The sequence below is a fragment of the Schistocerca serialis genome, chromosome 6, assembly GCF_023864345.2.
Source record: "Schistocerca serialis cubense isolate TAMUIC-IGC-003099 chromosome 6, iqSchSeri2.2, whole genome shotgun sequence".
Lineage (NCBI taxonomy): Eukaryota > Metazoa > Arthropoda > Insecta > Orthoptera > Acrididae > Schistocerca > Schistocerca serialis.
Genome location: NC_064643.1, coordinates 228,481,855 through 228,505,792, shown reverse-complemented (window position 1 = coordinate 228,505,792; position 23,938 = coordinate 228,481,855). Strand labels below are relative to the sequence as shown.

Here is a 23,938-nt window from a genome sequence, read left to right as displayed (position 1 = left end):
GGGTGGCCAAATCACTCGCTCGAATTGTACAGAATGTTCTTCAAACCAGCCGCGATCATTTGTGACCCAGTGTCATGGCGCGTTGTCATTCCTGCAACTTCAATCGTTGTTTGAGAACTTGAAGTCCATAAATGGCTGCATATGGTCTCCAGCTACCCGAACATAACTGTTTCCAGTCAATGATCGGTTCACTTGCACCAGAGGACCCAGTCCATTCCTTTTAAACACAGCCCACACCATCATGGAACCACCACCAGCTTGAACAGTGCTATTTGACAACTTGGGTTCATGGCTTCGTGGGTTCTGCGCCACACTCGAACCCTACCATCAGCCCTTACCAACTGAAAGCGGGACTCATCTGAACAAGCCGCGGTTTTCCAGTCATCTAAGATCCGACCGGTACGGTCACGAGCCTAGGAGAGGCGCTGCAGGCGACGTCGAGCTGACAGCACTCGCGTCAGTCGTCTGCTGGCATAGCCCGTTAACGCCAAATTTCGCCGCACTGTCCTAACGTACGCGTTCGTCGTACGTCGCACATTGATTTCTGCGGTTATTTCAGGCAGCGTTGCTTGTCTGTCAGCACTGGCAACTATATGTAAACAGAGCTGCTCTCGGTCGTCAAGTGAAGATCATCGGCCACTGCGTTGTCCGTCGCCAGATGCAATGCCTGAAATTTGGTATTCTCAGCACACTCTTGACACTTTGGATCTCGAAATATTGAATTCCCTAAGGATTCCAAAATGAAATGACCCATGTGTCTACCTTCAACTGCCGTTCGAAGTGCGTTAATTCCCGTCGTGTTGCCATAATGACGTCACGAAGCGAATATTTATGGGACATAGTCGAGAGGTCAGTTCATGCTCAAAATCCAGCGCCGTTAACACTTTGCAATTATGGACAGTTTAAAGTAGTATAGCTAAGTATTTCTTCAGGGGACTTCCAACTACTTGTTGAGACCATACCACGTCGAGTTGCTGTGCTACGCCGAGCAAAAGGAGGTCCGACATGATATTAGGAGGTATCCCTTGACTTTTGTCACCTCAGTGCATGTCGCTTATCCACAAGAGTCGCTGCCAAGCAGCGCGGCTAATATCTTTCGCCCCCTGGCTGTGTGTGACCTGTGGCGGGCCTCGCTCTGTCCCAGAAGCGCGCGGCGCTGTCTCGCTGGGGCCAGTCGCGGCGGCCCGTGGCGACCGTGGCCATCATTGCCGTGGTCGTGCTCGTGCTGGTGGTCGTGGCGGCCGTGCTGCTGCAGGACGTCTCTCTGGGCCCGGCACGTGCGCGCCCGCCCTCCTTCCGTCTGCGGGACATCACGGACGGCCGCTACGTGCCGCGCCCCATCAACGCGACCTGGGTCTCAGGTGAGCAGCGCCCTCGCAAAGTTAAGCCGAGCTCCTAAAGTGCTCAGTGTCTTCTACACAAAGGACACGCACCGTGATTTTGTCCTATATGAGAGTAATCTAACGTGTGATACAGAAATATAGTAGACAAAATTTTGGAAAAAGTATATATTTGTAGATTTTTGATGATAGAAACTGAAATAATGAAGACCAGGGTTTGAACCTGGGTCATTTGATTTGATTAGTAGGCAGATACGCTAACCACTAAGCCACCCTGGCATTGTGGCTAAAACACCACGGAATACCCTAGTTCAGGGCTTCCCAACGTGTGGTCCGCGGACCCCTTAGGGGTCCGCTGGCTCTTTCTAGGTGGTCCGCGGCCACCTTTCACCAAATTGTGTAAAATAATGAGTAAAATTATTGCATAAAAATGTGAAAATCAAATTCATCATCATTTTTTTTTCCTTGTGGAAAACGTGTACTTTTACTTCAGGTCGAATCCCTAAGCAGCCTTTGCGGTTCCTAAGTGAGAACGTATATACAGTTTAGTGCCGGAGAATGCGGCTTCTCTGATCGACTGCTTCGCGAAATACAGAGGTCGTTTGTGCGCCGGCTCACGCCGGCGCTGAAAGCTTTTACCCATGCGCGGAGTGAGCTTTGTCGTCCAATCACAGCGCTCGCTGGCACGTATGCGGCCCCAGGCATCATTAAATGTAAACACTTGCTTTGTCAGTGCAGTACCTATTTCATAAGTCGATTTTTGACCAGTTTATTACTTCTAACATGGATCGGTGGCTGAAGTCAGGACCATTGAAGAAGGGTGCAGTTTCTCCACCGCCTTCACAACAAGGGAAGTTTCCAGTTGAAATGAATGAGGAGGGAGGACGACCAAAGGAAGACTTTACATACATTTGAACATTTTTCTTCGGATTTCACGAAAAACCACACACACACACACACACACACACACACACACACACACAGACTGTTACGAAATATGCATGCTCCTTACACAACAGTAGCCAAACAGTGGAAGTGAACAGACCATAAGCGGTAGCTTGTCAACAGCGAACGGTTAGGACGTGACGTTGATTGCTCTTGGAGGAAGACAGCTCCATCGTGTGAAATTTCAATTAGCAAGTAATTTTAATCAGTCTATAGTGTGTTGAACAAAGGGAGTAAATCCACTAGTAAGTGTCTGGATACAGTAGGAATTCAAATTGGACCGTTAATTTCAAGTTGTTTTCATTCATCTCTAAACCAAAGACTATTGATACTTTGGGGGGGGGGGGGGGGGGGGGCGGCTTGGGAACATGGCACTTGCATTAAGAAGCTTTCCGTTCCCTTGGGTTTGGCTCTGAAATTTAAAGTTACTGTGCTCTTGACTGACTAGGTGTCCACCATGGATTTTCGACTGAAGAAGGGGTCCGCCTGCTGAAAAGGTTGGGAAGCCTTGCCCTAGTCCATTGCCCTCTCTAACACAAAATTCAAAGCACACTTCAGCCCATCTTAATTTTGCCCTTTTTAAATCGTCAGTATTGCCGAGGCGCTCCAATCTACATCTACATCGATACTCTGCAAATCACATTTAAGTGTCTGGCAGACGGTTCATCGAACCACCTTCACAATTCTCTATTATCTCAATCTCGTATAGCGCGCGGAAAGAATGAACACCTATATCTTTCCGTACGAGCTCTGATTTCCCTTATTTTATCGTGGTGATCGTTCCGCCCTATGTAGGTCGGTGTCAATAAAATATTTTCGCATTCGGAGGTGAAAGTTGGTGATTGGAATTTCGTGAGAAGATTCAGTCGCAACGAAAAACGCCTTTCTTTTAATGATTTCAAGCCCAAATCCTATATCATTTCTGTGACACTCTCTCCCATATTTCGCGATAATACAAAACGTGCTGCCTTTCCTTGAACTTTTTCGATGTACTCCGTCAGTCCTACCTGGTAAGGATCCCACACCGCGCAGCACTGTTCTAAAAGAGGACGGACGAGCGTAGAGTAGGCAGTCTCCATAGTAGGTCTGTTACATTTTCTAAGTGTCCTGCCAATAAAACGCAGCCTCTGGTTAGCCTTCCCCACAACATTTTCTATGTGTTCTTTCCAATTTAAGTTGTTCGTAATTGTATTACCTAGATATTTAGATGAATTTACGGCTTTTCGATTAGACTGATTTATGGTGTAACCGAAGTTTAACGAGTTCCTTTAGTACTCATGTGGATGACCTCACACTTTTCGTTATTTAGGGTCAACTGCCACTTTTCGTACCATTCACATGCTTTTTTTTCGTTTTGCAATTTTTTTTTTTTTTTATCTTCTGATGTTTTTATTGGTCGATAAACGACAGCGTCATTTGCAAACAACCGAAGAGGGCTGCTCAGATTGTCTCCCAAATCGTTTATATAGATAAGGAACAGCAAAGGGCCTATAACACTACCTTGGGGAACGCCTGAAATCACTTCTGTTCCAATAGTGGAACAGCAGGACAGCCTGTACCATGCAGCTGTGTTAACCATAGAGTCACAGTGGGGTAGTGGATAGCACAATTGCCTAGTAAGCAGGAAGCCTAGGTTCAAGTACATCGTCGGCACGGTAGTCAGTATGTTCGGTCAGAGGGCCGATTGTCCTCCGTAAGTAAAAAAAAATAAAAATAAAAAAAAAACTGAGTAAAGGAATCAACGATCGACTTCAACGGATGTCATCTGACTTCCACCCAGACCAAAAGAAACAAACAATACCGAACAAAATTATGTTAAAGAAAAGTACAGGACTTTGCACAAATTTTAATTCATTACGGTAGCTTCTGTGTTTATCAAAGATAAAGTTGAGACTCAATATGTCTCCAGGAAAATGTAGTTTCATGAGATATTTTTAGGTGTTCTTCACAGGGCTTAATTCACACCTACACCTACAGGGGTGTCACAAAAATATGAAAACACGGCAAGAAATGAATGTTTTATCATAAATGGAGATGTTAGCGAAGCATGCAAGTTGAGCTGTTGTGTTAGAACACGAACGGAACCTGCACAGCGTCCTCAACACATTGCAAATGTAGTATGAGTGCGAACGTTAGCAAATTGTTGACGTTCATATGGTGGGTGACTGTGTACCCAAGGTGGCCGAAGTGTTTGATGTTTCTAGAGGTACCTTGTCTCAGATTTATACCGCATACAGGGAAAGCGGATAAACATCATCCGCTAAGTCATAGCGTGGACGAAAGTGTGTGTTGACTGTCATCGAAGAGGATTGTTACAAGAAATCAGGGACGACAGCTGCAAAAGTCGTGGTCAGAACTTTCCGTATATTATTATACCACTTAGCAGTCCCTTGCATCAAAACCTCGTGTCGCCCGTCCTTAATTACTGTCTCCTTTATGTAGCTCCTCTCATTTTCCCGTCCATCCTTTCTCTTATGATTCTTAGAGCCATCAATGGTATTCAACTCCCCCTATACCACCTGAAACCTTTACTCGCCATTTACAATGCCAACTTCTTTCCCCAGGGCTATACCTGCTCTATTTATCTGCGGCAGTTCAGAAAAGTTTCCCTATCTCTAGCCAAGACCCTGTTCCATATCCTGTTCCTTAAATGCTGCCTAAGCCAAGGAATCCCCCCCCCCCTCCTTCGCAATGGCCTAACCATAAAAGTCTCTATTTCGGGATCCCACTTCTCCTTCCACAATGACCTTCACCTGCAAGTCCCTTTCCCTCACAAACCCGATTCTACAGAAACACATCTCCATGGCACAGGCATCCTCAACCATCTCCACTCCCTCTGCAAAATACTGTTACAACGCAATCCCCACTACCGACAACTCATCACCCAAAATGAAATCCTGAAACTCCAACACTTAGAAGAAGGTTCCAAACACCACCTGCCCACAAGTTATCCAGCCTGCTGACATCCTACTCCCACCATGGAGCACCACTATCCAACCCCCATCCTACCCACAATGTTCCTCTTTGTCAACTCCTCATAGCACCCAGGCCCTGTCTTGCTGACCTTTTCAACCTACCACATCCTCCAGAACCCCCTACCAACACTACATAAAATCCAGAGTCGAAACAATCCCAGAATACTGTTGTTAACCTCCTCAAAAATCCTCAGCCCCACAGAAATTTCAGTTCTCTCCAAAGTCCACACATTCAGCCCTACAGAGCGAGGTAGAGCAGTGGTTAGCACACTAGACTCGCATTCAGGAGGATGACGGTTCAATCCCACGTCCAGCCATCCTGATTTACGTTTTCCATGATTTCCCCAAATTGCTCCAGTCAAATGCTGGGATGGTTCCTTTGAAAGGGCACAGCCGACTTCCTTCCCCATCCTTCCCTAATCCAATGAGACTGATGACCTCACTGTTTGGTCTCTTCCCCAAACAACCCCACATTTAGCCCCACTCCCAGGTTCAACCATGTTGGACTTGCGAAAGACCTGCTCTCCTTCTCTTGTTCCCTACAGTGGAAACACTTCTTTGCCAACTACCCCTCCAAGCATAGCCAATCCAATCCAAATAACAAACTCTGCCTGTCTCAATTCATACCACCATCCAACTGTGATTCTCCCACACTACTGCCTAAACATCCTGTGGTCAATTTCCAGGAATTCTTAGCTTCAAACCAGTCCTCATCATCTGACCCCAGGACTCCCATAAGAACTGCAACCTCTCAGCAGAAGAAAGGACTGTCCTACACAACCTAAAAACAGATCATGACCTGGTCATCCTCCCAGTAGACAAGGGTTCTACCACTGCTGTGATGAACTGGAGTGACTATCTGGCAGAGGGCCTCCACCAATTGTCTGACACATCCACCTACAAGCTCTGCCATAGCACTCCATCCCAGAAGTCCAACACAATCTCCAATCCCTGCTAAAATCCATGGAGCCTTCCCAGAAGCTCTCCCCTAAATCCACTCCCTACTCACCACAACAACAGCCACCACACCCATCTTCTACATGCTTCCCAAAATCAACAAACTTAACAATCCTGGGCACCCCATTGTGGCTGGTTATAGTGCCCCACCAAAAGAATCTTGGCCCTTGATCAACAACTGCAACCAATTGTCCAAAACCTAGTCTCCTACATTAAAGATACCAACTGCTTCCTGTCCCAGTGCTCCACCACCTCCACGCCCTTAAATACAGGATGCCTACTCTTCACTGTAGATGCAGCCTCCTTACACACCAACATCCCTCATGCCCATGGCCTTGCTGCGATTGAACACTACCTCTCCCAGTGCCCTGTAGATTCCTCAAACTCCTAACCAACTACTTTCTCACCCATAACTATTTCAACTTTGAGGGGAAAATATACAAACAAATTTGTGGCACAGCCATGGGCACCCATGTGGCACCCAACTTAGAGGAAACATTCTTCACTTCTCAAAGCCTCAAACTCCTGGTCTGGTTCAGGTTTATTGATGACATCTTTATAATTTGGACCCAAGGCCAGGACAGCTTGTCCTCCACAACCTCAACACCTTCTCTCCAATCCACTTCACCTGGTATTTCTCCACACATCATACTGGCTTCCTAGATGTCATTCAACTCCTCTCAGATGGCTTCATCCACAACTCGGTCCACATCAAACTCACCAATCACCAATGCTAGCTGCACTTTGACAGCTGCCGCCCCTTCCACTTGCACCCTGCCTCTTGTCACCCAATGCCACCCCAGACTGGAATGACTGAACTATATCTTTTGTCAGGGTTTTGATTATCTATCATCATGCCCTGAAATGAGGAACATCCTACTAAATGACCGCCAACCCCTCCCAAAGTTGTGTTCTGCCATCCAGCCAACCTCCACAGCATACTAGTCCATCTCTATGCCACTCCCACTCCCACTCCCCTGCTACAGGGATCGTACCTCTGTGGAAGACACAGCTACAAGACCTGCCCAATACACCCACCCAGCACTACCTACTCCAGTCCCATCACAGGCTTATCCTACCCCATCAGAGGCCAGGCCACCTGTGAATGCAGTCATGTTCTATACCAGCTCTGCTACAACCACTGTACATTGTTTTACATTGGTACAAAAAACAATCAGCTGTCAACTAGCATGAATGTCCAACATAAAACTGTTTCCAAATCAAGATGGATCACCCAGTGGCACAACATGCAGCAGAGCACAATATGCAAGATTTCAATAGCTGCTTGCTTCACAACCCATGCTATCTGGATCCTCTCCACCACCACCAGCTTTTCTGAGCTGCACAGATGGGAGCTATCCAAACAGCAATCTTCCTGGCCTAAACTTAAGGTAATTCACTGTCCTCCCAACCCCTAACAAATAGAGTGTATGTATGTGTGTGTGTGTGTGTGTGTGTGTGTGTGTGTGTGTGTGTGTGTGCGTGCATGTGTGTGTGTGTGTGTGTGTGTGTGTGTGTGTGTGTGTGTGTGTGTGTACACCATTCCCTGCCTCAGTACCCACTGCAATTTGTGTCAGTTAGTTGTGCTGCTATCTCATGCTCTAGTCTGTGATATTGCATGACCAGCTGTCTACCACCTGCCCCCTCTACCTGCATCCCTAGCTAGCCCACAGATGGCTCCCCACTCTCCCATGAGCCATCAGAACCTTCTCCCCAACCCCCTCTCTGCCTCTCCCATCTCTCTCCATCCCTTACTACACACCCCCAACTCACCCCAGTACACTCACCATGGACCAGGGAAGAGCTGGTGGTCAACTGAGCCTAATGTAGGAGACAGGTATGTGCATGTGAGTGTGTGTGTTTGCATGCATGTTTTTCCTAAAAGCTTGAAAAAGGAAGTTCATTCCAAAAGCAAGCCAAACTCTGTACCTTTTGTCTGTGTACCTATCAATGATGCAGCACTTCTGCCTTTTGGCAAGTCATCTCCTTTAATCCTAAACAAATCTGCATTACATTACTTTAATAAGGCTATTTCATCAGGGTATTGTGATCTTTTTTATATTCTGAGAATTTTTCTTTCAGACCATTTTTTGCCATTAGTGTTAATACATTGCAAATGTGGCCAGGAAGATGTGGAGCTACAAAATCTCTCTTTACAGTTATAATGGCAGAATTAATGCTCATTCTTGTAATTCTGTTTATTGTTATTATTATTAGTTCTGAATGGATGTCATTGAATGAGAAACTAAAGCAAATGGCTTATATCTGGGAGGGTTAGAGCACAAATCACTGTCTACCCATCAGCAGCTATGTTACCGCTCCCTTTTCACAATAACTTTGCTAAATGTTGGAGTGTTTTCTCCATGAAGGTCCCCTGTTGTCTCTCCAATCCACTGTTCTTTCTTTAATCTTTAATCACAAATCAAGAACAAGAATCAAGAATATTTGTCAGTAGTCATCATATATATGAAATAGCTTTCGTCACTTAAATTACGTATGTACATAATTACAAAACTATGGAAGACACTGTTTTAAAATGTCATGTTGACACTACATACATTACACAATTTGCTACAGTATGAAACAGATTTTTATACAATTTAAAATTTAATTTGAAGCACTTTCAAAGACATAGCTTTGAATGAAGATGGTAATTTATTAATAGCTTTTGCAAGTTGACTCTGGGTGAGTGGACTGTTTTCACCAGCCTGTGTCTTGAAATATTATATTTTATTTTGCCACTGGTGTTGTAATAGTAAATACTATTTCATACACTAAATTGTTTTGTGTTCATTTTTATAAATAACAATATAACCTACATATTGACAAGGCTTCAAATTCTAGTCCCTTCCTACTTTTCCAAAACTCCATAGAGAAAAGAAGAAAGATTGATAACTAACATTTTTAAACATATATTGGTAAGGAATGGAGAGCAGTAATAAAATTGTGAAACCAAAGTCAGTGTAACTGAAAATGCCACTTAAATAATTTGTATGTAACAAGTAAAGGGACTACAATTCAGTTTAAAGTATAAATTTATTGTATTCTAAATATACCAAAGTTTCTGAAGATTGCCATTAAAATTGCAACAACATGAAAGTGATGAGCCAAGAAGTCCTCACTTCACTTTCAGGGATTTTAAAATCCTTCTACCTGCTGCACATGGCACTGTCACTTGAAGTGACAGAGCCTAGCAGCTGTTTTCATGACATGAGACTTGCAGGAGGTGGAGATGTGGTCTTTCCTTTTGTGTTGTGCAGTGCAGCAGAATTTGCCAGTGGTACTGACCTTTTCAGGCAGTTGTGGTGATAGGGTTTTTTGTTGAATTGTTGAGATGTGAAGTCACTTATGTAGATATTGTTGTGACAGGTTCTCATTGCAACAACAAGTGTAGTAAAATGAATTTGCATACTATTCTGTACTCAACTAAGAAGAGGAACTCCAACAATTATTTTGCTCAGGTTCGTGATGATGTGGTTACTCAGTTGCAAACTGTGAAAGCATTGACTAGAGTCATTGCATTATACTAGCTATAGTTTAAAGTTTATTTCCTGTTGTATGGCCTGGAAAGCTGAAGTCTGCATGGGTTTGCAATGGGTTTAGTGTACATGTGTGCTCCAAGTCGACTTGGTATCATATCTTTGCAAATTGGTTTTGCCTCACTTTTTGAATGTTTCCATAATGATGTGTGCTTGGCAATTAGTGACATTCACATTTTCTTTTAATGAGTGAATGACATGAAGGGTTAGTTATTAATAGTTGTTGGTTTGATACGTTGCACCAGTGAGGTGTGTGTTTCTGGTTGGTTTAGGCACCATACCTAAGGAGACTGGTTCTGGCTCACTCTGAAAGTGCTTCTGACACTTTGGAGCATTTATATATTCCTTGTTTGTGAAACATGTGGAGGACCAGGGATCAATAGTTTGTCTGATGATTTGTTCTGTCAGTTGTCTATTGCAGTCTTTGTGTTGTGGAATTGATTGAATTCTTGTAATGATTTCCTGTATCAGTGATTGTAATGTTCACATAGTGAGTTCAGTGATGTGGAATGAAATTGGCATGTCATTCAGAAGGAGGCAGTTACTCAGTTTTGCTTGTTGTACTGTAGTATATTAAGCAACTGTAAGTGAATGTAGCTGTCATAATTGACACCAGCTGTAGCAATTTTGTTTAAACTGTCATTCAGTAGTATGTGTGACTGTTTGGATTGGCTAAGAATGGGTCATTCACAAGAGCCATGTCTGAGTGAGTACTTGGCTAGCTATATTTTAAATTTGGCTAGCTAGTGGCTACCTGTGTGTTGCATGCACATGTGCATACCAAGTTGCCTTGTGCTGATCACTGTCAGCTTTGTGTATTATTGTCATGTGTTTTGGTATTTAATGTTTGCTGCAAGGAATGAAGTATGTACCATATTCCAGAGGAAGTGCTCAATAAGTGCCACTTGATGAACTGTTTAGAATCTTAAACAACTGTAATGGATGGTGGTGGTCATAATTAAGACAGACTGTGCCACTGTGGTTTAAATTGTCAATTGGGTGGGTATTTTCCTGTTTGAATTGTCTGAAGATGTGTAGTTTGTCCTGATGAGCATTGAGGTTTGGTAAGTTGTGTTTTATGAAATTTTTAATCTAGTTCTTTGTATTGTTGCAGGCACATGCAAGTATTTAGTTTAAGTTGTTCCCTTATGTTGGTTGTAAGGAACATATATGTGGATGGTAGTTTATCCATTTTCTCAGCGAGTATCTTGTTAACCATGAAAGCCTATAACTAGAATTGATCTGATTATTCCAGGGATAATTTGGCATTACTACACTGACTACCAGCAAAGCTAATGCTGTATTCTTCTATTCTACTGTTGGTATTCACCAAGTCAAAGCCTGTGTAGACATAAAGGGGTTATTTCCCTGCTGTTTACTGAGAACATAGATTATCTATGACTAGTTCTATCTTAGAATTATCAGACAATAATCATCTTATTCTATGTCACAGCCAATGATAAATGGTCACTTCCTTAGTTGTAAGTGACTCTATTGTCATAAAAGTTAATGAAGATCAAATGAGCCCTCCAGGTTAAGAGTTAGGTTGGTGAGCTTAGGGAGTGTTCACTCAGACGTTTACTGACACAAAGCAACCTTAACTATTAATAAGATGATATCTGAGTTATTAGGTAATTAACACTGCTGTGGACATGGTTTGTTAATAAGTAATCAGTGGTGATCATTTAGTATACGTGCTAATCAGTACCACTAAGTGACTGTCTCTGTGTTACACAGTATACACCAATTATGAGCATTTTAGTTATTACCAACTGTGAAATGCATTATGTCTTGACATTTAATATTAATTGAAGCTAGAGTTTTGCCTTCCTGAAAAGTTCAGTTAAGTGTGCTCAGTGACTGCCTTTCTTGATAGTTATTAATAAGGTGTGTGGTGTTTAGTTTCTTTTAAATATGAAATTGGGCTGCCAGTCATCCTGTTACTTCGAAGGAGAAGGAATTTGAAAAGTTTAATAGATCACATTAGTTATTCAGGCCTCTGTTTCAGAATGAAATTGCTTGTGTCTTCCATTTGTCTTCCAGCTCCACCAATTCTGAGGTTCACACTGTTGTTGCTACTGATGCTCTGATGATCAAGCTGGTTCAAGTTCTGGCATGTGGTGTCACATTCAACTTGAGGGCACTGGACAGTTGGAAAATTGAAAATGGTGTTTTTATGAAAATTTAAACTGAAAGAGTAAATAAAAGAGATTGTTTAAGCACAATCTACTCTCAGTCACAAAAAAATCCATTGTTCCACTCCCAGTCACATTGCCTTGATACAGTGGCATGTAACAAATATCAAATTGGCATGAGGTGCACTACACACAATTCAACTGCAGCAGAATTGTAGCTTGCTGAGATTGCAGTTTATCATTCCAAATTATGCTGCACCCATTGGGTCAGGATCCCAATACTGTCATGTGAGTCAGGAGGGCCATACTCAAGGTAATGTAAGATCTCAATGGACCCACATGACTTTTTCTGACAAAGACAGAGATATTACTTGGTCAATCTTGCAGTGTTGTAGAGCCGTGTCACATACTTCAAATCAGGAAATGGGTGTACTTGCAGCAAGAAAAGTACTAATTAAACAGCATGATGACATATGGAGGATCAAAGACTGTCAGCAAAGTAAACATTGTCATGGATTCTCATGGTGTGACAGCAGAGAGAGGTACACTGACAGTAATGTGCTTCATAACAACACTGGATAGAGAAGTGGTGCTACATCGTCTTTTGAGATGAGTTCTGATTCCGCATTCAAAGTCATGATGGACATATTCATGTGTGGAGTCTCCAAAAGAACAAACATTGCCATATTGCATTTTTAATATCTGTACTGGGGTGACAATGCTGCTACAATACACCATCGTCACAGGTACTTCATGGGCCAATGGTGTTTCGATGATAACCAGGGAACGGAAGGTGACAGAAAATGAAAACTTGCCATGCAAGTCAATCTATGGGAAACAGAAAGCCCAATCCCTCGCAGAGGTGTGCACAGGAATACTGCAGCACATGGATGGTGTGAATGGCTATCAACTGAGCACTTGGCAATAATACTTGCCACAATTTGTAAGGTGTGGTTCATGGCAGCTGAACTTAGCATAAGAACTGACCTCCTTGGCTTACTGCCGTCTGCAGGTAAAGACAACTGTCAGCTGGTCTGCCCATACTACACACCACCTAAGCCCTCCATGGAAGGTTTCTGCACTGTTTTGTGGCACTAACCACACCAGCTCATCTGCCTCGACTGCAATGCCCACTGGTGTGGATGCTAAATCCTTCCATGTCTGATAAGGCTGAAAATGACCAGGCTTCAGCTGCAACCTCCAGCACAACACAATGGAGAACATGACAGTGGTTCAAACACTGAAGGAAGCAATGCTGACATCGATGGATCTGCTGGAAGGTTGAAAGGGCAGAGAGGCTTTGGAACTGAGGGACCACTGGCAGCGGCAGAGTCAAGGCCACATCCATAAGTGATGTGGGGCAAGGAGGTGGAGGACGAGGAGGAGGAGTAGGAGGTGGATCAAAATCCATGGGCTCCACATCCGCAGGTGCAGGTGCGAGCCTCGTTGGGACTCAAGACTCCAGGCAATGGAAGAACACCAGAGGATGCAGAGGGATGGCAGTAGGGAAGTACAACGCTGCAAGTGGGCATCTGCACCTGGAACAGCATCATGACCAACCCTGGCAGCCAGAAGACTGGAAGACTATGGCAGTGACATTTCTGTGTGACATGTGCATAACTGATTTGCATGATGGCTCAGCTGAGCCCTTCAGACATCCACCACAAACAGCTACCAACCATTGTGGCCCACTACAACAACAAGCGGTAGCCACCTCTGCCACAGACCAAACCAACAGGTCCAAATGATGCCCATAGGAGGAAACTGTGGTGGAACATGATGGTCCATGCCATGTGGATCAGCATGGAACAAATTCAGGTGACCTCACAACTGGTACCCACGTAAACATTCCACCAGACTGCACAACTGACCAACATCACCTAGTACATAGCCACAAAACTCGACAATGCATTGTCATAGGAAGCAGCAGACACTGATTTTTTTATTGGCATCTTGAATGTGTGCATGAAATGCTCCACCCCTTAGTCAGAAGCCAAATGAAATGGGGTGATAGTCATTTGCTGGATACTGTTACGAATGCAAAAGCCTCCAAATTCCTGTGACAAAAACTGCTGTTATCAGACACAAGGGTGCTGAGGGCTCACTCAATGGCAAAAATAACTAGCAACATGTGAACAAATGACATGGTGGACAGATTGGTTGTGGATAGGAAACTGGACAATGCATGGACCACCAACAACCATATGCTGCCTGAAAGTGAGCCCATGAAATCATTGTGCACCCTGTCCCAAGGGTGCACTGGGACAGACCAAAGAGGAAACTAGGGCAGTGGTGCAGCCTCGCTCTGTGCACAAGCCCTAATGGCCCACACCAGATGTTCGGTGTCACAATTGGTTCCAGGCCAATAGATGTGATGTCACACTAGTGCCTTCATACAAGTCATATCCCAGTGTGATGCTTGCATCAACTGAGGTATGTGAGGGTGCGCACTCCAGCAAATCAATCTGGATTGCTGAAGCAGCTTTCCAGAAAAGTGTGTCAGCAGCTATAGTGGTCATAATCTCTCATGCTGTCAGTGGAAAATCTGACAAGGTCTGCTGCAAGGCTTCATCCTATGTGAACATGAGAGCCTCCTTCTGTTCAGTCTCTGGACTGGGTCCCACCAGTAGCAGTGATAGTGCATCAGCATTGGGATGCTGGGTGGTAGAGTGCTAATGAATGTCATAGCAGTAGTTACTGAGGAAGAGGGCCAACTTTTGCAATTGGTGGTGGTGGGCAGTCCTATCAGGCTCCTTGGAACGAGGGCCAGTAAGGAAATCAGTTACTTGAGGTCATTATGAGGAAGTGCTTCACCCAATACCAGGAAACATGAGACTATTTAACTCTGAAAATAACATCTGGCACTTTCTTTTTGATTTATGGATAATTACCCTGAGTTGCAGAAAGCATCTAGACAGTCATTTATGAGGATGGCAGATGTGTGTGGCACAGTGGATGAACTAAGCATAATATGAAATTTTACTCAAAAATGACTGTAGTTCCTTCAGGTTCTTGGCCACCAACAGGTTGACAATAGCTTTAATATGGTTGTCCTGCAGCTAAGCACATGTCCCAAAAAATGCACCTTTGGTGAGGAAAAAGTGCATCTTTCCAGTTTGCAACAATTCCAGTTTGCAACAAAGGCCATTCTCTGGGAGGCATTGGATACCTGACAGAAGTATTTTTAAATGCTCCTCTTTGGTAAGGCCCATTACCCAGATGCCATCAAGGTAACTGACACTATAGTGAATGTCCTGAATCAACTGCTGCAAAAATCATTGATAAATTCTCGGTGCAGACAAGACTCTGAATTGCAAGCGATTAAACAAGTGAAGCCCAAGGGAGGTACTGAGGACCAAGAAGGTCCAAGACACATTTTCCTGTGGCAACTGGAGGTAGGCATCACACAAGTTGATGTGTGAAAAATAGTCACAAACAGTTGATAGCATATCTCACCCATGATAACCATGTGTGGGCAGTCTTGATGAACATGCAACGAATGATAATTGGGGCAGGATTACCCAGTGAGTGGAAGAAGAGTGATGCTGAGGCTCCAAAAACCACCAAAAGTTGGTATTACGGTGCTACGGCTGATGTAAACCTGCTGAGATTGGTGCGGGTGAAGATAACCAGTGCTGCAATGCGACTACACTGGAATCGTCAGTGGTGTCAACACATGGTGACTTAGCAGGAGATAAGACCACCTGGGGTACCACATAGGATACTGCAAGCTGTTTAACTTGCACACCTAATTGTGCCACTTGTCAGTTATCAGAAAGGACATGTCTTGTAGCTGAAATCAGCTCATGTGGTCCAAAATATGGACAATGAGAGTTAAAGATGGATCACACAACATCAACACCCTAGTCTGACCCTCAGGATCAGGCACTAATCAGACAACTGCATAATGAATTAGTGGGTCTGCACAAGAGGTAACACATTTGGGACACTTAAAAGAACACTTGTGCAAGAGATCTTAAATCAATGATCCAGGCTGCATATGACTGTCCTGGCTGTTTCTGGTGTGAAATACTGCATCAGAAAATGAAAAAGCTCATCAATGGAGAGTTCCTTGGCCCCAGTGCAGGGCTCCAAATTTTTTAACCTTTTTTGAGTCATCAGTCTTCTGATTAGTTTGATGAGGCCTGCCGTGAATTCCTCTCCTGTACCAACCTCTTCATCTTGGAGTAGCACTTACAGCCTATGTCCTCAATTATTTTCTGGATGCATTCCAATCTCTGTCTTCCCCTGCAGTTTTACCTTCTACAGCTCCATCTACTACCATGGAAGTTATTCCCTGAAGTCTAAGAAAATGTCCTACCATCCTTTGCCTTCTTCTTGTTAGTGTTTTCAATGTATTCGTTTCCTCACCAATTCTCTTGAGAACCTCCTCATTCCATACCTCATCACTCCATCTAATTTTCAACATTCTTATGGAGCACCACATCTCTTCTTTTCTGGCTGTCCCACAGTCCATGTTTCACTATCATACAATGCTGTGTTGCAAACATACATTCTCAGAAATCTTCCTAAAATTAAGGCCTCTGTTTAATACTAGTAGAATTCTCTTGGCCGGGAATGCTCCTTTTGCCTGTGCTAGCCTGCTTGCTAGCAGAATTCCTTAATTTCATCAACTTTATTATCACCAGTCCTGATGTTAAGTTTCTAACTACTGTCATTTCTTCTACTTCTCATTATTTTTGTCTTTCTTTGATTTACTCTCAATCCATTTTCTGTACTCATTAGAATGTTCATTCCATTCAGTTGCTTCTTCACTTTTGCTGAGGATAATGATATCATCAGCAAATCTTATCAATGATATCCTTTCACCTTGAATTTTAATCCCATTCTTCAATCTTTCTTTTATTTCTGCCACTGCTTCTTGAATGCATAGACAGAACAGTAGGGGCAATTCCACTCTTATTGTTCCCTCTTGTCTCTTGTACATATTTTATATTATCCATCTTTCCCTATAGCTTACCCATACTTTTCTCAGAATTTTGAACATCTTGCACCATTTAACATTGAAGACTTTTTTCAGGTTGACAAATCCTATAGGCATGTCTCGTTTTTTCTTTAGTCTTGCTTCTATAATCCAATGCAATGTGAGAACTGCCTCTGTGGTGCCTTTACCTTTCCTAAAGCCAAACTGATTGTCATTTACCATGTCTTCAATTTTCTTTTCCATTCTTTTTGTCAGAAAATTGGATGCATTAGCTGTTAGACTGACTGTGCGATAATTCTTGCACTTGTTGGCTCTTGCAATCTTTGGAATCGCGTGGATGACATTTTTCCAAAAGTCAGATGGTATATCACCAGACTCATACATTCTACACACCAACATGAATAGTCATTTTGTTGCTACTCACCCCAATGATTTTATAAATTATGATGGAATGTTATCTATCCCTTCTCCCTTATTCAGTCTTAAGTCTTCCAAAACTCTTTGACATTCTGATTCTAATAATGGATCCCTTACCACTTCTATGTAGGCTTCTGTTTCCTCTTCTATCCCATCATGAGACAAGTCATCCCCCTCATAGAGGCTTTCAACGTACTCTTTCCATTGATCCATTTTCTCCTCTGCATTTAACAGTGGAATTCCCCCGCACTTTGAGTATACCACCCTTGTTTTTCGTTTAAGTGGAGGTTGTTTTGATTTTTCTATATGCTGAGTAACTTCTTCCAACATCACTGCTTTTTGATTTCTTCACATTTTTTATGCAGCCATTTTGTCTTAGCTTCTCTGCACTTCATGTGTATTTCATTCCTAAATGAATTGTCTCACTGTATTCCAGAACTTCCGTGAATATTTTTGCACTTCCTTCCTTCATTCACCATCTGAAGTATTTCTTTTGTTACCCATGGTTTCTCCACAGTTACTACCTTTGTACCTATATCAGTGAAATTAATCAAAGAGTGTTCATGTGAGTTGAGTTTTATCTTACATTATTTGTGTAATCAATCTCTTATCAGCAGAACTATTACAGACATGCTAGAATATGATTAAGTTAGGCCTCTTTACAAAAAGGAGAATAAAGAGATATCATCAAACTAGTGACCAATTTTTCTGTTGACAGCTTTTTCAAAAATATATGAAAAGCTTCTTAAGCATTTTACATTGTATAAGTCACAGTTTGGGTTGCTTAAGGGCTCTGATATGGAAAAGGCTATTTATGCATATGGTGAGAATGTACGTAATTCATTAAATAACACATTAGAGGCTCCTAGCATTTTCTGTGACCTGTCAGAAGCCTTTGATTGAGTGAATCACAGCATCCTCTTATTTAAATTAGAACATTATGGTGTCACTGGCTGCGCTGCAAAATGGTTTGAGTCTTACCTGACTAACAGGAAACAAAGGCTGTGATTGCAAAATACCTGTGTAGCAGGCAATCAGTCTTCATCTGATTGGGAATTAATTATATACTGAGTTCCTCAAGGTTCCATCTTGGGTCTGGTGTTATTTCTTGTGGACATAAATGACCCCACACCTGTTACATTGACAGATGGTAAGTTCATTTTGTTTGCACGTGATACAACAGCAAGTCACATGCAGATTTAGAAAAGGCTGATAATCAAATTTTCACTGACAATAAATGGTTTAAAACTAATTTCTGTCACTAAACTTTTAAAAGATCCACTACATATGGTTCAGATCCTGTAGCAGATTTCCTTTCAGCATGTGTGTGATGTGTGAAGACATGCAGATAGATGAGGTTGATTATGTTAAATTTCTGAGATTACAGCTTGATTATAAAGTCTGTTGGGAAGGGCATACTACACAATTGAAGCACCTAAACAAATTTGTATTTGCAATGCAAATGATGTCAGATGTGGGAGATTCAAATATTAAAAGAAACTTATATAATTTGCTCACTTTCATTCTATTATGTCATATGGGATCATATATTGGGGTAACTTGTCAAACCAAGAAATAGTTTTTAGAGTGCAAAAGCATGTAATAAGACTTATTTGTGTTGTAAATTCAAGAACATCATGTAGAAACTTGTTCAATGATATGGGTATTCTAATCACTGCTTCTCAATATATTTATTCCTTAATGAAATTTGTTGCAAATAATGTGTCTCTTTTTCCAACCAACAGTTCAACACATAGTATCAATACTAGGAATAAGAACAATCTACATAAAAACATAAAGTCAGTTACCTTGGTCCAAAAGGGGTCCAGGATTCAGAAACACACATTTTCAATAAATTGGCAGTAACCATTAAAAATTTGGGTTTCTGATAAAATGCAGTTTAAACAGAGTTTGAAAGACTTTTTGGTAGGCAACTTTTTGTACTCTATAGATGGATATCTTAATAGTGACTTAGCTGCTCGTAAAGCTTTCAAGATGTGAGGTTGTGGTCCAAGAAGCTCTTCTGTTCCTGACGTTTCATCCAGGACTGCGCTGGACATCCTCAGAGGTGCTCCTCCACTGAGTCTTACCGACTGACTGGTCAGACGTTCAAGAACAACATATATACTGTATGAAAGGGGGCATGGTCAAAGTAACACATGATGAGCAGAGATAACCCTTGTCAAAGATAATACTTAACTATCAATTACCATCTTGTCAAAGATAAAATTGTCTAGCGATTCTGCAGAGCTATTCCCCCCATATGTCACTAAGTTTAATTGCCTCCGCTTTTCTATTAAAAGTATCTTCATGCTTAAAAATTTCAATGGATTCTCTACATGGTCATGGATAATAATTTGCTATTGTAGATAAAATTTCTGCTTCAGAAAACTTCACTTTTTGGTTTCCTGACTGAAGAGCATGGTCTGCTACAGCTGATTTCTCTATTTCTCATGGTCGGCAAAGACTTTTGCGCCCTTTTAGCCATGTCTTTGTGCTCCTCTTGGTAGTTCCAATATAAACACATACATGGAATTTTGTATACACCACCTGTCAGCAGAGGAGGGTGTTTATCCTTCACAGATCAGAGCACTTGACTACTTATTTTCTTTGTTGATCTAAAGACCTGGTCTGATGTCATGTTTCTTTTAAATCTTACTGATCTGATTCATTACTTTTTTAATAAAAGGGAGAGAAACTGTATTTTTTCATCACTGTGGTTCATTCTTTCCCTTCAGTCATGGTCACAAACTTCTCTTTACCTCTTTCCCTGAGTAGCCACTTTTCTCAAAGGTCTGCTTCAGATGTTTTATCTTTGAGAAGGATTATCTCTGCTCTTCACATATTGCTTTGACTATGCCCCTCTTTCCTATGGTATATATATATCGCTCTCGGACATCTGACCAGTCAGTTGGCAAGACTCAGTGGAGGAGCACCTCTGAGGATGTCCAGTACAGTCTTGGATGAAACGTCAGGAACAGAAGAGTTTCTTGGACTATGACCTCACATCCTGAAAGGTTTACCAGCAGCTATATCATCCGGTCATGAAAGCCGTCATTCTATGATTAATAGTGACTGTTAGACCAGCTTAAGTAAAATAGTATGTTGGAATTCAGTTTTGACAGTACTTAGCCACAACAGTCAAGATTAGGTATTTTTGTGTTGATTATTTTATTAAAAGTGCATAACTATGTTTCATTCTGACAGTGTATTAATACTGTAAATATTAGCAGTTCCAGTTTGCTATAATGTATTCACATATTTTGGCAAGCTTTTGACAAATGATCAGGGAAGTGAGTATTATATTCAAATGATCTATATTTTTTATGTTATACTTTCTGACTTGTTCCACACCCACAAAAATCATCTCATTTTTGGTTCTGTGTAATTAAAACTGAATCTAATCTAATCTATGGTTTTCATTCCAACTTCTGTGATTTTCCTGTTTACAGATGTTCATTTGTCTTCAACTGAACTGCCTACTGAGTTACTCCTTATCAGAGTATCCATACTCTCTGAGAACTTCAAGGATTTCAGAATTTCTGACTCTGACTGTGATTTAATCTAACAGAAATCTCCCCAAATCTCCCATCCTTTCCCAAGTATACCTCCTCTTCTTGTGATTCTTGAACCCAGTATTCTTTACTACTGGCTGCAATTTATTGCAGAGCTCGGTTACTCTTTCTCCTCTTTCATTCGTAGTACCAAGCCCACGTTCTCCCATAACTTTTTCTTCTACTCCTTCTCTTATAACTGCATTCCAACTCTATGACTATTAGATTTTCATCTCCCTTTATGCACTGAATTACCCAGTTAAAATTTACATATACTTTCTCTCTCTCTTCATCTTCAACTTGTGATATCAGCATGGATACGTGAAAATTACTGTTTCATTGGTTATTCAATCTTTTTCTCGTGGTCATCTCCCTCTTGTCAGTCCCATCCCAGAGATTTAAATGGGGGACTAGTCTGGAAACTTTTGCCAATGGAGAGATCAGCATGTCACTTTTTTACTGTTTCATTGGTTATTCAATCTTTTTCTTGTGGTCACCCCCCTCTTGGCAGTCCCATCCCAGAGATTTAAATGGAGGACTAGTCTGGAATCTTTTGCCAATGAAGAGATCAGCATGTCACTTTTTCAGTCACAGGCCACATGTCCTGTGGATACACGTTAAGTGTCTTTAACACATTGGTTTCCATTACCTTCTGCATTATTGTGTCATTGATTGTTGCTAACTCTTCTGCCTTTAGGGGCAGCTTCCCACCCCAAGAGAAAGCAAATGCCCTGAACCTTCCCTGCTCCTCCACCCCTTTGACAAGGCGACTTCTTATGCTGAAAGTCTTCGGCTGCCATTGCTGAGAACTTTTATTCAAAATTTAAGTGGTGGCAGTCTTCAATCTCTGGATCAAGGATGTTTTGATTACTGATCAAAGACGCTACCCCAGACCATGGGTTACTTTACCTTTCCATAGTCTCGTCAAAACTAGCAAACTGCATTGGGGGTGGACAAGAAAACTGCACATTTGGCACCTGGCCCACTGACATTGGGGCAAGTGCACAAATTAACTCCAAAATCTTGTTCATCAATGTCTCTATCTGCTCCTGCTGCTGCTGTTCTTCCTTTTGTAGCCTCAACTATTCCTGCCAGCATTGCAGAAATGCTGGATCCAAAAATTGGGGTGTTACATGTATAAGAATGTCCTTAATCAGTGCTTTAGTATCTGTGCTGGAATGACAGTGTTACAACACTACACTGCAGGCACAGTTAATTCATGGGCCAGCAATTGCTCAGTAATAAGTGGGCAACAGAGTCCATGAGAGGAAATGAAAGCTCACCTTGCTAGTCAGTCCAAACCATCATGGAGATGTGGATAGCAATAAGTCAGCGACTCTGCAGCTAGATCTCTTTGCTTTGAACATTTTTATATTATGATTCATGCAGTGCAAATGAATGAAACAAATGAAGGCATCATTAACTTGCTTAGAACTATTTAATTATTAACATCACTATTACACACTATTTTCTTTGGATATGAAGCAAGAACTGTTAAAGAGAAGTACATTTGCAGGAGTTGAGCTGTTCTTCAGTGTGATTGTTATGATTAAATTGTGAACTGAAAACCATTAACTTTATTACATAATAATTCTTCAGTTTCTTAGGTTTATTCATTTTGATTTTGAGGCAAATAGCTGCAGAATATTGGTATGAAAATAGTGTTGAAATAACATCAAAGGTATATGAGGCTGACATATTGTGGACTCATATTAATTACTATTTTCTGTGTAGAATAAGTTCTCAAACAAGATTTCAAAACACAATGGGCAAATTTGTTCCATGTTCCACCTTCTGCTCCTTCAACTTCAACACCCCTTGTACTTCACCATACAGTACTTCACACTTGGGCATTAGGCAGCTATGAGTGACAAATAACTGGTGTGTGCAAAAGTTTAAAATCTGTAATTTCAGTAGGTCATAACCGCATACTATCAGAATTACGGCCCAAATTTTGATGCAGTACCCATTGCTGGAACTGATATCTTGCAAGTGTGATGTTTTTCTCCTTCAAGTATTGTATCAAGTTGGCAAGCAATGGAAAAAAAGACTTCCCACACATAGAAGGAAACAACTGAAAGTACTGGTATTCTCCCAACTTACATGTTCATGTAGCCACAGTTTGCAGATCAGTGCTCACAGTTGTAGTGCTTAGTGAATCACTGATGATTATAAGTATTTTATGATACTAAATCAATTTCATATTGTTATTTTATTAAAATGTAGCATATATTTAATTGTTACTATAATATTATGAACAAAATACCACACATCTGTGCCGCATTTGAAGTAGGGTTAATGGCAACATAGTTTTGGAGAGGGGGGAGACAGAGACAGATAGTAATAAACCGTGACCCCCACCCCTCCACCTTCCCCCTTCCCCCACTCCTCAGAACATAACTCTGAGTTTGTACCTGTTTGAAGCATGATTAAAAACATAAAAAATAGATACTGGTGTGAATGTTGGCCTTGCAGATGGCACAAAATTTTATTTGTCATTTGACTCATTACTTTTTTGCCCAGTTGTTTTATTGCACTTATAATGTGATATGAATATCTTTTTCTTTCTTGATAAAAGATTTAAGAAATCAAAAGTTATAAATTATATTCAGTTTGGTTTATAACAAATTTTTGTTTATGGCATTTCTCAGTTGTTCCTTTTGTTACAATTAGTAAGTAGACATTTTCCCCCAAAGTGGCAGTTTATAGTCTTCCCAGTTTTTATTACTTCTTTGTCATTCCTCAACATTTATCCATTCTTACACAGTACAGAATCTTTATTCTTATTTTATAATCTTTTTAAATGCTTGTCTAACCCATATTCTGCTTTTTAATTACATAGATATTTCATTATCTGTAGTTTTGTTTCCTGTTGCATTCTAAGTTTTCCATTGATCTGTTATCCTCTTGCAATCCTCTCTCTCTCTCTCTCTCTCTCTCTCTCTCTCTCTCTCTCTCTCTCTCTCTCTCTCTCTCGCCCCATTTTTTCCTTTTTCCTTTGCCCCTTCCCCTCCCAATTTTAGCACACATGACACCTGAGAATTATGGGAACATTCTAATTCCTGTTACATAATCGTCAACCTCTTTTCTTTTCCTTGTAATTTACCACTTTCTGTCTTCCTTTTTTTAAT

General features: G+C 41.6%; 1 protein-coding gene across 2 annotated transcripts in view; it reads left to right on the top strand.

Moving 5' to 3' along the window:
• The window catches only part of LOC126483803 (venom dipeptidyl peptidase 4-like), a 185,928-nt gene that overhangs the window by 76,430 nt on the left and 85,560 nt on the right, over positions 1-23,938 (top strand). Inside the window, exon 3 of one of the 2 annotated variants that reach the window (XM_050106984.1) lies at positions 1,148-1,361. In XM_050106984.1, the coding sequence (XP_049962941.1) occupies positions 1,148-1,361 (214 nt within the window). Of the gene's footprint in view, positions 1-1,144; positions 1,362-23,938 lie in introns of both variants that reach the window. The other variant, XM_050106983.1, reaches the window with a different exon arrangement.